The 17,057-nt window shown below is 47.2% G+C and overlaps 1 protein-coding gene across 1 annotated transcript in view; it reads left to right on the top strand.

Annotated features, from left to right (window-relative positions):
- The first annotated feature begins 5,856 nt into the window (after positions 1 to 5,856).
- Positions 5,857 to 17,057, top strand: part of UNC5C (unc-5 netrin receptor C) — a 387,108-nt gene continuing 375,907 nt past the window's right edge. Inside the window, exon 1 of the mRNA XM_056106641.1 lies at positions 5,857 to 5,980. Within this exon, the coding sequence (XP_055962616.1) occupies positions 5,857 to 5,980 (124 nt within the window). The remainder of the gene's footprint in view (positions 5,981 to 17,057) is intronic.

Below are 17,057 nucleotides of genomic sequence, written 5' to 3'. Positions count from 1 at the left end.
GGGTCATCTAGGTGTTGGGCTAGTGCCCTACCTGTTGTACTTTTTCCGCAGCCCCAGTTTAAATTCTTTTCTTGTTTATTCTCTTCCATTTTCCCTCTATTCTTGATCTTTACTTCCCCCTTTCTTTCTCCACCCTGACTTTCATGACATAGCTCCTTAGTATCATTTTTTAAATTTTATTTGGGGGCAACACCCAGCAATGCTCAGGGCTTACTCCTGGATCTGCACTATGGGATCACTGTTGATGGGACTCAGGGGATTATACGTGGTACCAGAGATTATACAGGGATTAGCTGCATGCAAGGCAAGTTCCTTACCCACTGGACTATCTCTCCAGTCCACGTTTCTTATTTTGCTTTACTTATTTCTAACTAAATATTTCTAAGATGTACTATCTATTATTTAAGCACTTTACACTTTTCAGAAGCTCTAAAGAAAGTTCTAGTAGACAGAATATAGAATCTGTTCTATCCTTTTATATCTCAATGTGACAGAAGATATGCTCCTCTTTTCACTCAAACATTGAATTATAATTTCTGTATAACTCCAATTTTCCGAATAGACCTTCCCATTTCTTGATTCTGTGTCTTTCTCTTTGGGTCCCTCTTTTGTTCTTGCTGTCCAGTGGAATTATATCCAACACAGATGAACCCAACACTTTCCCCAACCCACCTCATGTGACTGGTCAAGAAGTTTCATTGGCAGGCCATGAAGGAAGTGGAAATAGGTCTAAAAACTTCAAGAAGCATTGTTTGGAAAGCACAGAAGCTAGCCACGTACGTCCACTGTACTGTTTTCCTGAGAATATAGTAGCACATATTGCCCAGAGACGGGTGAAAACGGGAGCTGGAAGGAGCTAACTGAGTCACTATCTCTATACTAGCTTAAACTGCTAACTCATAGGCTTATTCTTAGCAAAGTACATATTTTGTGTGAAACAGCATTTCTAATAGAGAAGCACTACGCTCTTCTGAATGATTTTCTTCTCAGATTTATCTTTCTAAATTTTTTTCTTATAACCTGCTATTTTCATAATTTTTTCTTAATGCGCAATTCTTTAGTTTATTAATCTTTTAAACCAGAAGCCCTTGGTGCACAAGAATTCTCATCCAAAAGTATTCTTTTGTGGGAGTGATAAGGGGATTGGGGTCTACACTCAATTATACTCAGGCCTTACTCCTGACAGTATTCAGAAATCACTCCTGGCAGTGCTTGGTGGGTCATGTGGGTGCTGGAGATCCAACCAGGCAACTGAGTGCCGGACAAGCACCTTATGCCTATAATATTTCTATTGTCCTCAGATAATCTGAAGAATACTTGGGCTGTTCTGCAATACAGTACAGACTGATAAAACTTTCCTTAATTGAGTTGAACTCAACTGAATTGCATTGATTAAGTGATTATAAATATCACTTGTTCTAGTCAACAAATGGAAAAATACAATCTCCTGGGATTGCTTTTCGGTCATTTCTTGACCAATGCTCTTCATTTTCTACAGTGATGCAGCCTAAATTTCCAACCTGGAGAAGAACGAATTCTGTCCCCACACTATCTATCATTTTGTCTGCTTACTTCAAATCTCTTGACATTTCTCTTTTGCTTTAATCTTCCTTCTTGGTAAGCTGACTTTTCTTTTGAAGACTCCCTTTTCCTTACTCTCAATTCATATTTCCAGTTGCCAGCAAAAAAGCACATGGTTCAGGCCTTGCAATTTATTCAAATGTCATGTATTTCAAGAATTTGCTGTGGTGGTAGGCATGGGAACGTGCCCCATGGCAGAAAGGAATATAATCCTGCAGGGTTTTTTCCTGTTTAGAAAGAAGAGTACTCTGCACTGAGTATGCTGGTAGAACAGGGAAGGGCAGAGCCTCTAGAATTCCAGGCTGTACATTACCACGTGCAAATGATGCCAGAAGGGAGGAGCATGGTGGAACAGAACGCGTCCAGTGAAGAGAAGTGCTTGTGTTCTCGAATCTAGAACATTCCCCTTCATATCAAACTCATGCTAGTGGTGTGGGTGCATGACTTCAACAAAGTTACTTAACCTCTCTGCTAAGAGAAATGAGAGCAATTTTAATCCTTATTTTGAGGACTAAATGAGATAACATGTTTAATATGCTCAGAACAGTGACCACTACATAGTCCATGATGAAGACAATGTCAATCTTTATGAATGTGGATATTTTCTCCATGAATTTTAAGATCTATGAGTGATTTGTCTCTAAATCTCTCACTTTCTCTCCTTAAGATGTTTGGAGTTTGTATCACTTTGAACACGTATAATACAGTTAATGTAAAGCATAAATCCTCAGAGCGTATAGATTTATGGCAAGTGAAATTCCCTTCTGTAAGCTGGGGCAGAGAATGGAGAGCTGAAACAATGAGATCTGGACCATCTGGCTTCTCTGAGTTTATCAGTAATTGTCCCTGAGATCTACAAACCCTTAGCTGCTGGTTAGAAAGGTGTTTCATCACTGACATCCCATTTATATTGCATAAAAACTTGCTTCTTTATTGTAGGGCAATCATATCCCTGGTATGATGATCTTTTAAAAAGCAGATAAAACACAAAAAGTGAGGCATAACACATTAGCAATAAAAATATCTACAAGTAACATACATTGGTTGCTCTCTGAAATTTATTTTTTTCATGTTAGAGTAAATAACACTGTAACTAGGCAGCCTCGATGCTAAATAGTGTACTTTTTTTAGTACAGGTTCCTGGAGGGACATGCCGGGGATTTGCATGTTTAATTCCCATTAGCACCTGTCACAGGGATTTATTATCTCAGCATTAATTCTCCAATCACTTCAGCCAAGAAAAAGGAAGCTCTTGCACGTGGATTTGAATGAAGCTTTTTATTTTTTAAAATGAAATGAATTTTGTGTCCGTTCCTTGAATACATGCAGTATATATAAAATATAAAATCACATTTAAATTAATTTTGGGTGATGTTTTGCCCAAAGTTATTCTTGACAGCAAGGAAAGTATTCTCATACTCTGGATATTCATCTTGGGGAAAAAAAAGCAAAATTTTAATCATGGATTTAGCTTGGTGAAAATTCTATTGGCACTTGGGGATGGGGCTGTAGGTCATGAATGAGCCCTTCAGTTTAACCTCAGGGACCCCCTAACCAACAGAAAACAAAGGCAAACAAATAAACAAAAAACTCACCCAAACCACTAATCACCATTCTTCCATTCAGTCACTATTCAATAAATCATCATTGACATCGTGCTATGCTCAGGGCAGTTCTTTAGGTTCGTAGTAGAGAGCTGGCAGTGAGGCTCTGTATTAGGAACTGAGGGTCAAATTATGAATGAGGCCAAACCTTTGTCATAAAATAGTTCCATCCAAGAAGTAGGTAGCTCAGGGTGGGGGGCTTTTGAAACAGTTAAATCTTGCTGGAAAGCACAGGCAAAGAAAGAACAGCTTCTCTCCACCATGGTGAACACTAGCCTACTGGCCTCTAAAAAACAAAATTAAATGGAAATTACAGTTCCCAAAGTAGCTACCTGGCAGGGTTCAATAGGATCCTGTGTCCAGACAGCCGGCAGCCTTGGGGAGCAGAGATCTGAGCATGGTCCTCCTGGTGGCGGCCTCTAGGAAGTGTGGGGCTGATGGCAACCGTCGCCATCGCCAAGGAGGGCAGCTACAGTTTTATCTGGCAGCATTCCACACAGGTATGACAGGTATGACGTATTTAGTTCTCACAAACCCCGCTAGGTCACTCATGTGCTGACCTATCTTAACCCCTGGCTCTTTGCACATTTGTCAGCTAGCAATATAAAACGTTAAGATTGAAATCAGACAACTGGTGCCAGAATCTGAAACCCTTTTTTTGTTTTGTTTTGTTTCAGTGTTTATTTACTTTTTCGGTGGGGGGGGGGTAGGTACACCTGATGGTTCTCAGGGACGCTGGTGGAGGAGCTGACTGGAGTGTCAGGTGAGATGGGGGAGATGCCTTATGCGGTGTCCCGGCTGGAACCCGGGCCAGCCGCCTGCAAGGTCAGCGCCAACCCGCTGTGCCCTCTCTGGCCCAGAACCTACCTACTTAGCCACGTGCCAGGGTGTCTTAGTACCGGGCATAAAGAGATTTCACTCTGGCAGGCGGAGCCTACCTGAGATCAGAAATGACCACAGATGCCAATGGCCTTGCCCAACGAGGCCTCTCAGACGCGTCAGATGAGGTTTCCTGGAGCGCAGAGACTGTTCCCTGACCGTCCAGGAACACAGGGCAGATGTCCCGGACCACACCTCAAGCACCTGCCTGCGTGTGTCCACACACCGGCCCCCGACAGGCCAAGTTCCCAACGTCCCTGATGCAGGACACCCGGGGACGTCCTTGCGGAACTGGCCTTGTCCTTCCCGGGTTCGCCCGGCGCACCCCCGCGTCCTTACACTCCTCAGACTCTCCGGGGACCCGCCCTGGCTGCCCGCGGCGGGGCGCTGTCCTCGCCTCCTCAAAGAGGCTTTGCTGGACAGCCGGGACCCTCCAGGCCAAGGCTGGGGGCTTGGCCAGCGTGCCCTAGTTTCCTCCACCACTGGGCATCCACAAACGCGCGCGGACGAGGTTTCTGGGACAGCTTTCCGCGGCCCGGCCGCCGCCCGTGCCCGGGCCCGAGAGCATCTGGTCCAGCGCGCATCCTCCTGGAGTTCGCGTCTGCCTCCCGACGCCCAGTCTCCGCATCCAGAGCGGTCGGGGCGGCGGAGCGACGGTGCCCAGCGCTGACCCGAGCCGGGCAGCCGCGTTGCTGGCGCTGGATCCTCCCGGGAGCGCCGCGCGGGCACCCGCCGAGACGCGTCGGGGCAGGGGCCAGGCGCGCGCCCACCGCCCACCCAGCCGCCTCTGCCGACCGCCCGTTCGCGGGGCTCCCCAAGGCGCCCGCCGCCTCCCAGGGGCGCGCCTCTCCCGGGCACGCGGCGGCCGGCGTGAGAACCCGAGCGCGGAGGCGGCGCCCGCCCCTCCCTCGGCACCCCTCCCCCTAGCCGTTTACCCCCCCCCCCCCCACCGCATCCTTCCCCTAGCCCCCTCCCTCCACACCCGCCCCTAACTGTTCCCCCTCACCCCTGGCACTCGGACCTTCCAGAACACCCCTCCCTGCGCAACCCTTCCTCTCCGACCCCCCCTGCTCCGCTCCCTCCACACCCCTCCCCTATAATCCCTCCTTCCACAGTCCTCCTTGTGCACCCCGCCCTGTGCACCCCTACTTGCGCACCGTTCCCTCGCACCCCTCCTGCGCGCCCTCCCTCCGCACCCCTCCCTGCGAACCCCGTTCCTCCAACCCCTACTAGCGCGCCCCCTGCGAACCCCGTTTCTCCAACCCCTACTAGCGCGCCCCCTGCGAACCCCGTTCCTCCAACCCCTACTAGCGCGCCCCCTGCGAACCCCGTTCCTCCAACCCCTCCCTGCGCACCCCTCTCCTCTAACCCCTCCGTGCGCCTCCCCTGCGCGCCCTCCCCGCGCGCCCCCTCCGCTACCCCCTCCTTGCGCGCCCCCTGCGCACACCCCCGCGCGCCCTCCCTCCGCACCCCTCTCCTCTAGCGCCTCCCCGCGCCCCCCGCACTCTCCAGCGCGCCCGCCCCCCGCCCGCCCCCCGCACCTCCGCCCCGCCCCGGCCCGCCCCGCCCCGAGCCGAGCGCCGGCCGGGCGGGGAGCGGCGGGCGCAGTCGGGCGGGCGGGCGGGCGCGCGGCGGAGCGGCCGGGGGACGCGGGCGGCCGCGCCTTCGCCGAGTCCCCGGGAGGGGGCAGAGCCGCCCGGAGCCGCCGCGGGCCGAGCCCAGAAGTGCGCGCGGCTGGCGCGCGGGTTCCCGGCGCCCGGAGGTGCTGCCCGACGCCCGGCGAGCGGCCGCGATGGGGAAGGGGGCGCGGGCCCCCCGCCGCCCGCCGGGACGCGGCCCCGCGCTGCCGCCGCCGCCGCCGCCGCTGCTGCTGCTGCTGCTGCCCGCGCTGGCCCTGCTCGGAGCCGCCGCGCCAGGTGAGTGCCCGCCCGCTGGCGGTCAGCGCCGCCGGCCCCCTGCCCAACTCGCTCCCGCGTCCCGGTCCGGCCGACCCGGCGTCTGCCCCGCGCCGCGCGGACGCGTCTCCGCCGCTGCCACTTTCCGCAGGCGCTCGGCTGCCTGTCGGGCACGCACCGGGGCTGGGGGAAAGTCGGTCCGGAGCCCACCAGCCCCGCGCCCGACCCGGCTGCGGGGCTGCGGGGCGGCGGGGCTGCTGGGTGCGGGGATGCAGGGATGCCGGGATGCCGAGATGCCGGGGTGCGGGGATGCAGGGTTGCGGGGATGCTGAGATGCGGGGATGCCGAGATGCGGGGATGCAGAGATGCGGGGATGCCGAGATGCGGGCGTGCAGACGCGGGGATGTGCGGATGCAGGGATGCTCGCCGGGGCCGCGCGGGTCTGCGGGTGCGCAGGGAAGCGCGCGGTCGCGGGTGTGCGGCCAGCTCCGGGCTCCCGCGGCTGCTGGTCTCTAGGCAGGACCCGGGGCCCGCGCTGGACCCTCCAACCCCAGCCTGGTCGGGCGCCAGCGGTGCGCGTCCCTGCACCCCACCCTCTCCCCTCTGCTGGCCAGAAAGAAACTTTGAACAACTGCTCTGGCCTCTGACCCGAGCCCGGAGCTCCCCACGGACGCCCGCCGGCCACTGCCGGGACCCTCCTGTCCAGGCTTTGAGGGCGCGGGCCTCGCGGGCTCACCTCAAAAGGCTCCAGGGCCCGAGGAGGAGAAGGTCTAGGTGAGGGTCAGGGGAGGGGGGCGCCCTGCCCAGTCCCCCAAGTTTGAAGTGGAAACGGGCGTTTGGAGCGTTCAGCATCGGGCAGTGGACGGGAGGGAGAGGCCAGCCTTGGCCCAGGTCTGGCGCAGAGCCCGCGCCCCTGTTTTTGGGTCCGAGGTGATCGCCGCCCGCGGGGGTGGGGGTCGCCTTTTCTTGAGATTTGCGTGCCCTGCTGCGCTCGAGCCCTGGGTGGCTGGGGTGCAGCGATGAGCTTGTGGTGTTGGGGGCCAGCGCGCCTTAGGAGGGGGTGTGCTGGATGGGCGAGGCCGCGAGAAGCAGAGGTCGCCACGCGGGGAGGGAAATTCCTGCTTGCGCCTAGTACTGCCCGCAGCCCCCCACCCCGAGGTCCGCCTGGTTTCCTTCTGCTGACGCGGCCCCTCGTCCTCTTGACAAAGGCCTCTCCCTTGCGGTTCCCTGGCTCCTGTGCATTTCTGGGAAGTTCTCAGGAGTCAACCTAGCGCGCCAGCGTTTGGAAATTTCCGCGAGCAACCTGATGCTTGGTGGGTGGTGGGATTTGCTGCTTAGGGCGAGAGAGAGAAGGAGCCTCCTTAGGTCGGGGGGTGGGGGCGAAGACCTGGAAGGAAACCGAGGAAAAAGACAAGTTCAAGTCCCCTCAGGTGGGGAGCAAGCGATGAGGGTTCCCTGCAGAGGGCTTACTCGAGCCAAATTAAAAAGACCAGCTAGGAAAGCGGATCAATAAGATAATCAAACAGGACATGGTGAGTGGATTGATACTGAAAGAAGGGTGGGGGGGAGATTAAAGCGAGATGAACAGAAGCTGCAGGAGTCACGGTTTGTGCTGGGTCCTCTTTGGACCAGGGCGAAGGTGGAGATCCAGCCGGCTCTTCTGGTCTTAAGAGGAAATCTGCAGTTTTCTGTTGGGTGTGCACTTTTAGTTTTTTTATGGACTTTTTTTCCCCCTCAATCCAGACACTTGATTTACAAAGTCACTGGTAGTTGAGTTTTAGGACTCCCAACCACCAGTGTCCACTTCCCTCCACTCACAAGTCTTGCCCTCCACAACCACCACCATGCCCCCCCCAGCCTCCCCCCAACACACACACACACACACACACACACACACACACACACACACGCCCTGCACCTACCTCCTCCAAAGGCACAGTTTTCATCTGGTTGTTGAGGTTGTGGGCTCTTGCTTTCAGTGCTGTTGCTATGTAGAGCCACTCTTTGCCATGGAGTTCATTTAGTTCTCTTAGTTCCTTGGGGGTCAACTCTCTATTTTCATGTCCTGGTCCTTTAGAGATACTACTACTCTTCCTCCTTAATCTCCGTTGTCCTTTTCTCCACTTCTCTGCACTAGAATAGTAAGAAAGAAAATACAACATCTTTTGATCCTTTGAACTTTCCTTGTGTTGGAGACTTAAAGATGGGTTCAAGCTATTTTCATGCATAAAATTTCATGTGCACATATGATAAGAAATTGAATGTAAGACGTTTATAATATGAATGAAGTTTTCACTGTGATCATAGAGAGGTGTAAGAAAAAATAGCTTAGAAATGTGCCTCTCTTGAAATAGTCAAGAAAATAACAGATGTTTAAATTTTAAAACAGCTAGAAAGTGCATTATTTGTGAGTGCAATTCATTTTGTCACTGTGGTTCAAAGAAAGACAGCAGTCGTTTTACTCAGGTCCTTAGGAGACTTCAGAGTTCAGGCATCAGCTTTCTCCTTACAGACTCTGCCCTGGCTGTTTAAGGGTTGCTGGCTCCTGACTCCAGGAAATCTGTGGTATTTCTGACTAAGAACGCTTGATTTTAGGAAAAGGGAGAGTGTGTACACACTGCGTGTAGGCTTACACTTTGGGTCAGTCCCTCAGGATGAATGCCCTCCTGTTTTATAACTGTGTTTGTTTCTGGACTACAGGGCACAAATTTTCTACTTATCTATCACTCATAGCTTTATGAGTGCTAACACCAGGTGCAGAACAGATAGTTACTGAGGGCACTGATCACAGTGGGGTAAGTTCCTTTATTCACGAGTTAATTTAGAATATTACTTTTAGAAGAAAAATGCATGCCTCCATGCATTTATGCACTTGTGTTTATTATTACAAGGACAAATTGGCATGAAAATAGCTGCAATTCATTGCTTTGATATTTTTCCATTTTAGGAACTGAGTTAATTAGTGAATTCAGATTTTGCAAAAAGTAAGCTAGTTTACCTTTGTTTAGAAAGATAACAACGTATTGCTGGCTAATTTAGGGTGGTTTATAAAGGCAGCAAGGAAGAAACTTTTCAAACTCAATGAATGCAAAATCACTAGGTTGTGAGCATTGATTGACTCCTGGCCGCCTGGGTCTTGCATACTGGAAATTCAGGGTTCAAAGGAAAAGGTCCCAGGCATCTTCTTTTGTCGCCTGGGAACTGGTTGTCCAGCAGAATTCATACTGATCTTTTTAAAGCAACCCCCTGAGGACATAAAGGCAGCAGATTTCCACTGGGCATCTGGCAGGCTCCTTGAGACTTCCATTTCTCTTCTTGAATCTCCTGAGCTTCTCCGCCATGTGCTCCCTCAGGCCTCCACTACTTTGAGCAATTCCTGATCTAGCGCACAGCTTTCCTGGGGCAGCAGAGGGAGTCACTGGAGAAGAAGCTTTGGAATTAAAGGCAGCTACCTCATCACAAAGACTGTGCAGAGTGTGGGGGTGGGGAGCCAGCCCAGTTATTCTGCAAGTTTTGGCTTATACTTTTTTTTCCCTCTTAGTTTGACTGGAATTTGCAGCAGTCACTGACAAATCTGTTCACATTTCTGCACAAATTAGAAATGTACTAGACTGTTGGAATAGCATATGGCATTTGAAGTCAGATTCTTTACTAGCAATTAGTGTGCGTGTATTCTGTCCTGGGCATGTATTCTGTTCTGTTTGTTAGGGACACAAAGTGAAGGGAACCATTTTAGGTCCTCAAGAAAGTAGACTTTGAATTTTAGAGATATCATTCACTTTCTCGGTACTGTCAACATTCAAACGGCAAAGGTGGTAAACATTGCGGGGGTGTGGGGGGTGGGTGGTAGAGGGTTTCTGGATGGATCGGAAACACCACACACAGTAAATTAAAGCCTGGCAGTTTGCTTGTAAGTGTAATACTTTTTCTTTATCTTTTTTTTTTTTCTGGAGGCTTCCAAGCTGATCTCAGGAGGCCCTACAGCCTTCCAGGAAAAGCCTTACATGTTTTTTTTTTTTATTTAAATCATAATACCATGATTAACCAATACAGTTGTTTCAGACACTAAATAATCTGACCCACTCCCCCCTCCACTGTGCCTTTCCCTCCCCAATGCCCCTAGTTACCTCACCCACCACCCCGACCTGTCCCCTTGCAGATACAAATTTCCTTCATGTTGTTTGTTACAGCATAAAGGCAAATGAAATTATCAGAACTTAATCACTAAGAGTCTTATTCCGAAAGGCCGGAGGGCTCAATGTTGCTTGGGACTGCAGACCAAGGGAGATTGGGAGCACCACCAAGGTCCTGAGGGGCCTCCACTGCACCCCCACTGATGTTGGGGTACCAGGTGGTGCGTGAGACTGAGTGAACTGGGCAGGTGGCACCTCCCAGCCATGTCTCGGAACTGCTGTTCTGTGTCCTGGGGTTGGAAGGGAACCTTTTTTACAGGTATGCTGCACTGCAACTGCCTTGTATTAAATCTAGATTTGCTCTGGGGAGAAGCAGTGTGAAGTGCTCTTCACTTCGTGGGCACCCCTAATTTGTGTCCAGGCTCTGTTGGCTACCTCGCTGGCTGACCAGCGGTATGTGACTTGGTTTCTCTGTGTCTCTAGTACTTTCAGAAAGAAATAGAAGATAATGGGCTCCATAAGTGCTGCTAGTGTGGAATGTACTAATACGTGAAAAGTACCTGTTTTATCTTAAATGTTTAACTTTTTAAAATTTGGGGTACCATGGATACTGTGGTATACAGACTGTTATTCGTCATATTTAAGGTAGCTCTTTGGCTCCCAACTTTGTAAAGCACTGACAGAGAAATCCAGAAGTAAATGAATTAAACGCGAACACTCTGAGACCTGTTCTTGCAGGTGTTGCTTCTCCTCAGTGCCCTCATGGGCAGTGTGTGGTGATGCCCGAGTGTCCGGCAGGGCCTGACTGCGGAACACACACCTGAGGGAACTCAATCCTCTCCCCCTCTCCCCGCCCCACGCCTTCCGTTCTGCTCATGCCCGGAAAGTGAACCTATTCTTTTTTTTAATTAATTTTTATTTTAATGAATCGTTGTGAGATATACTTCAGACTTACAGACTTTGATGATTGCATTTCAAACAATGTTGAGGCACCCATCGCTCCACCAGTGGCCATTCCCCACCCCCCATGTTCCCAGTATCCCTCCCCCACCCCCACCCCTTCCCACCTCCTGTCTCTGTGGCAGGCACATCCCCTCTTACTCTCTCTGTCCTTTTGGGTGTTGTGGTTTGCAATACAGCTATCAAGCATCCATCATGGTTGGTCCATAGTCTACTTTCAACGTGCATCTACTGTCCCCAGCCATCCCTCCACCCACCATTTATTTCGTGCTCCTCCCTCCATCCCAGCTACCTTTTCCCCCATCGCATAAGATCGGCTATCAAGCCGTGGGGCAGTCCTCCTGACCCTTATTTTAACTGTCCCTAGGTGTTAGTCTCCTATTATGTTACTCTCTATTCCACAAATGAGTGTAGTCCTTTTATGTCTGTCCCTTTCTTTCTGACCCATTGAAAGCGAACCTGTTCTCACTGTGAAAAATGCCATAAGAAGCCGGTGGCTTTTGTGTCCTGGATCCCAACTCTATTCCTGACTTTGTCTTTGCCATGAATGTGGAAAGAAAACTTTTTACAAAGTTGTGAATACCTCTGTGGGGAAAACTCTCCGTTTCTGGTTTGGAAAAAGTACTTAAAGAAATAATCAGATTTTATTGCAAATGAGTGTGGATCTTCCTAAAAATGAAAAAGACACACGTGGATAGAGATTATGATTGAATGTGTATTGAAATAACATTTAGAAAAATAGGTGTACTTGAAGAAAAAGCATGTTACTAAGTCTTTCATAGGTCTAAATCATATTTGCAAGAGAAAGTTTTAGACTCACAATTTAGAGAAGTATGCATAATTAAGTCAGAGGTTCTGAAACTTATTTGGACTAATGCCCCATTGTCAGAAAAAAATCGTTCAGTATTACCCCAGGGAAATGTATCTTAATTCACTGAACAAAGAAAAAGTGTCCTTTAATTGCACCCTGGGCTAATACCACCTCCCCCCCCCAATATTCCAGCATCCCCCAGGGAATGTTATCATTTACTTTGGGAAACAGTGAATGTTTCCCATTTCCTTCTCTGACTGAGTAATGATTATTGTCCTGTTTTCTGTTTGGTGAGACTCTGGCTTTTTTTTTTTCTGACAAGGGTTTATAATAAAACTAGCAATGTGTGGACTTCTTGTGTCATGTATGCTTAGTACATATTTTTCCCATAGTATTTTCATTCTGATTTAATTTTTTACCGTCTAGTCTTAAATTTTTATTAGCTTTTGAAACATGGAACTTTTATGTGGCTGATAAGATATTATAGAGGTTAAGAGGTCACATACGCCTCCTATGTGACCAGCCTCTGTTAAGTCTCTGAGCATAGAGCCAAGAGTCAGCCCTGCCAGACAAAAAAAAATCTAAATTTTTTAAAACCTGGGCATGTTTTATTTTTTAAAACTACTTTTGGGCTACTTGTTACTCATGTATTTGTGAAAATTATATGACTGAAATCAGTATCACTTAGTTTGTGGATGTTTACACTAGAGCAGAAACTCAGTGATATTTCATTAGACTTTTTGAAGTAGAGTATGTTTGCCTGAATCATATTAAAAATATTATTGTTTTATACAACTGCTTCATTTAATTTTGCTATTAAACAAGGAATGCAATAGTTGGATAGTTTGCACTTTCTCCTATTTTAAATGTGTGCCATCTTTGAATTATTTTTGGATTTTGTTTGTTTTTTTTGGGGGAGGGCATACTCTAATTGTTCAGGGTTCACTCCTAGCTCTGTGCTCAGGGATCACTCACTGTGGGTCTTTAGGACCATATTTGTTGACTTTGGTCAAACCAGGGTCACCTGCCTTCAGGGCAAGAGCCTTGCTGTCTGTACTCCTCTCAGCCTCCAATTTACTGATGCTTTCAAAAAAAAATATTAAAGTAATTTTATGACCCAAGAAGATTAGAATACTTAACTTTTATAAGATTCCATTCTCAGTATAATTTCCATGTTTTTGTAGAAATATCTACTCCATTTTATGTTGCAAAACTTGCAGCTGTAAGAACTCAATGTTAGAAAATACTCCTGTAATTTCAGAATCAAAAATAAAGCTTTGGGTTGAAGTTGAAATATGGTTTCTCTTTTGGTAATTTATGCATTCCAAAATTCTTACTTAGTATTATATAATAAATTAACACAGGATCATAACAAGTTATTATAGGTGCTTAAGAAAAACCAGCAGGGGCTGGAGCATAGCACAGCGGGTAGGACGTTTGCCTTGCATGCGGCTGACCCGGGTTTGATTCCCAGGTTCCCATATGGTTTCCCGAGCACTGTAAGGAGTAATTCCTGAGTGCAGAGCCAGGAGTAACTCCTGAGCATTGCTAGATGTGACCAAAAAAAGAAAAAAAAAGAAGAAATATCTAGCCTTCTATTTGGAGCTTATAGTGTTGCTACTATGACAATAATATGAGCTATAAGTGGGAATCACTTTTCTTTACGTCATTGTGTCTTTTTTTGTTTGGGGGCCACACCCAGTGGTGCACAGAGCTCATCCTGGCTCTGCATTCAGGGATCAGGTCTGGTGGGGCGTGGAGGCCTCTATGGGGATACAAGGCAGTCACCCTCACCTCTGTATTATCTCTCTGTCCCTGTGTTTGCACAGTAGTGAATACCATTCAACAGTGCTTTGTAGAGCAATAATGACGTCTAACTTCAGAGACACACACCAGTTTCTCAATAATGACTTCGGGGTTGGGAGGTGCTGACTTACGCCAGGTAGTGCTCAGGGCTTATCCTGGCTCTGTGCTCAGGGATCAGTCCTCATGGTGCCTGAGACTATATGCAATCCCTGAGATCGAACCAGGGTCAACAGCATGCGGGACAGACACTTGAACCCCTGTCCTAGCTCCCTGGCCCTGTGGTAGAGTAGTTTTGAAGATTAAATAGTCAACTTTATCTCGCAGCAGTGCGGTGGAATGTGGGAGCAAGGCTAACCAGGTCAGAATTCCTCGTATTGATTCACCTGTTTGGGTTCCTACTTTAAATGTGATGTCTCAAAATACTCATGGAAAAGATTCTACTGACTGATTAAATTTCAGTTCAGAATTTCCGACTGTATTTATTTTAAAGCAGCGTGGAGATAGAGTGCTCGGCCTTCATTAATCATTGCCATGAGGGTCTTGTGGCTAGTTGCATTTCTCAGTAATTATGAGAGCTAGAAAAGGCCTCATGCAGATAAGCATGCATGATTTTTTTTCTAACTAAGACTGTTAACCAACAGAACCCCCTTAGCACACAGAATGGGTCTGCTTGCTGAGTTTTAGCGTTTTTCAGTTTCCTATCGCCAGCACTTTGCTGCATCCATGTATTTCATCGTAGATGGCCTGAATCCAGCTATCATTCATAGCATTCTTTTTCCTCCCCTTGTTTAGAAGGAAATTATCACAAATGAGCATTCCCTCTCAATAAAGCAAAATTAGCCCTTGCACACTAAAATGAACCCAGGCATAGAGACACAGCTCTGAGTGGATGCTATTTCTTTTCAAATTCAAGAATACTAATTTGTAAACCAATTACAAAGGAGCAGTCTAGCGATATATTCTACCATTAGTATAGAAAAATAATAATCTGAAGTTCATAATGTATATTTTCTCAGACGGATGGTCATGTTTGTGGTGTGATATTTCCTACTAATAGGTATAGGGAATTATATTTACATCGGAGATCAAAGTTGAGGGGAGTAATTTGGGGCCATTCTTGCCATGTATTCAAATATAAACATATATACGTATGTACGTATGTATGTATGTATGTATGTATGTATATTTGCTTTGGGGGCCACACCTGGCAGTGCTCAGAGTTCACTCCTGGCTCTACACTCAGGACACACCCCTGGTGGTACATAGGGAATCCTATGGGATGCTGGTGATCGAACCTGGGTTTGCCTCATAGAAGGCAGGTGCCCTATCCACTGTACTATAGCTCTGGCCCCTCAAATATTTTGAATATTAAAGTATTTTAAATCATTCTAACGTCTCTTTGGAATTTTGTTTTGGTTTGGGAATTCAGGGAAATTCAAATTCTTGGCTCTGTGCTCAGGGATCACTCTTGGCTGGGTGCAGGGGACTGAATGGGTGCTGAGTCTTGAACCAGGGTTGACCACGTGCAAAGCAAGAGTCTTAATAGCTGTACTGTCCCTCTGGCCCCCTCTCAAATTTCAAAAACCTGAAAAATTTTGTTGAAAACTAGATCAAAAAGTAACCTTTCACAAATGTCACGATCCAGCTCTTTGCTTGTTTGGGAGCCACACCTGGCAGTACGCAGGGCTCATTCCTGACTGCGCTTAGGGCCCACTGCCAGCATCGTTGGGTTACATGGGGCATATGGAGTATGTGGGATTGAACCGGGGTTCCCACACGCAAAGCATGCCCCTGTTCCTCACTGCTAGCTCTCCAGCCTCCAGGACCTACATTTTATGGAAACAGAAAAAATTCTGTTTTATAATATATGATTTTCAGAGACCTCTGTTATCTTTAAACCAAAGAAATGAACAAACTGTTAGAACAAAATTTTACAAAGGGGAAGCACTTGCAAATAACAGTAATTTAAATTTGAACTCGTACCGATGTAAAATATGATGGCATTTGAATTTGGCTTTTAATAATGGGTAAATTATATGTTCTGTCTTTCACTGAATGAGAAGTTTTCCAAACAAACACAATATAGACCCTCATAGGAAGTGCGCGGTTTAGCAAGCAACAATCTTGAAGTCATCCTAAATAAAACAGTAATTATGTTGCCTGTCATTTTCTTCGGAAATTCTCCTTCCTTATGGATCTCTGTAAGATGCTGAGAAAGTTTAAACTTTCAACTGTCGTAGGGGTCAAATTCAAGCACTAAAATAATCCTAGGCTACTTCTCTCCGGGTTTCCCCACAAGCCAGGGTCAGTGGCGCAGGCAGCTTGCTAGGTAACAGAAGCCTGTGTCAGAAACTGTTCTCAGAAGCTGAGGAGAAGGAGACATGTTTGAGTGATTCATTTAACATGACATGTCGCGTGATATTAGTGAGAAGGCCTTCTCAGTCGAGCCTCTCAATACACGGAGGCGTCATCTGCATCAATTGCAATTCACCTAACAAAATAACTTGTGAAATATTGGAAAGGTGTATATTTTAAAAGAAGTTTAGGGTTTATTTGAACTTATTGGAGCAAGTTGTGTTTGTTTATGCAACCTAGACTTAAATAAGTGGTCTGCTAGTATATCTCAGAGTAGAGCTGAACAATTTACTGTAGTATGTAATGTAATATTCCATTGGTGGAATATACATTCATCTTTCAAGGGTCTTTATTATAAAATGTATTGCCATTTCATAAGCTGCTATACAAAATTCATCATTTATGACAATTCCACATTGTATCTTAAATCTCACATTTACTTTAGAAATTAAACACATTTTGCATTTGAAGACTCACATAGCAATTCCTTAGGGAGAATTTTCCATGAAAGAGTTTACTTAAATGTCATTTATCTTTAATATAATTATAGTATGTTAAAAATTTCTTATGCGTTTATCTCATTTAGTGGTTAAATATGCATTTTGTTTATATGCAAATATTTATATATATGTAAAATGTAGAGACCACAGAAAAGATTCTGATTTGTGCATTATAACATGGTGGAGAAAATAGAAGTCTGACTATCAAAAGTTTGACAGTAGGTGGTGTTTTCCCAATAGTGATGGAGTGATCATTTTATTCAATCTATTAGAAATGATGATCACATGAAGGATAGCACATGCCATTTTTATTGGATTAAATGATCATGAAATTATTTTCTAGGAGGTTAATTTCAGGCCGGCTCTTACTATGTTAAGAGGTAGAGAAACAAAGAGGCTCAGTCATACCCCGTGACTAGGTCTAGCTGTGTCTGTCCGGAAGGAAGGTGCGTGTTTGCGTATGTGTCCGTTTGCTTGGAGAGGGTTTGTTTTCAGGCCCATCAGTACCCTGAAAATCAGGGCAACAGGAAGAC

The sequence above is a fragment of the Sorex fumeus genome, unplaced genomic scaffold (assembly GCF_029834395.1).
Source record: "Sorex fumeus unplaced genomic scaffold, SorFum_2.1 ptg000136l, whole genome shotgun sequence".
In the NCBI taxonomy this organism is placed as follows: Eukaryota; Metazoa; Chordata; class Mammalia; order Eulipotyphla; family Soricidae; genus Sorex; species Sorex fumeus.
This window is presented reverse-complemented; position numbering and strand designations above follow the sequence as displayed.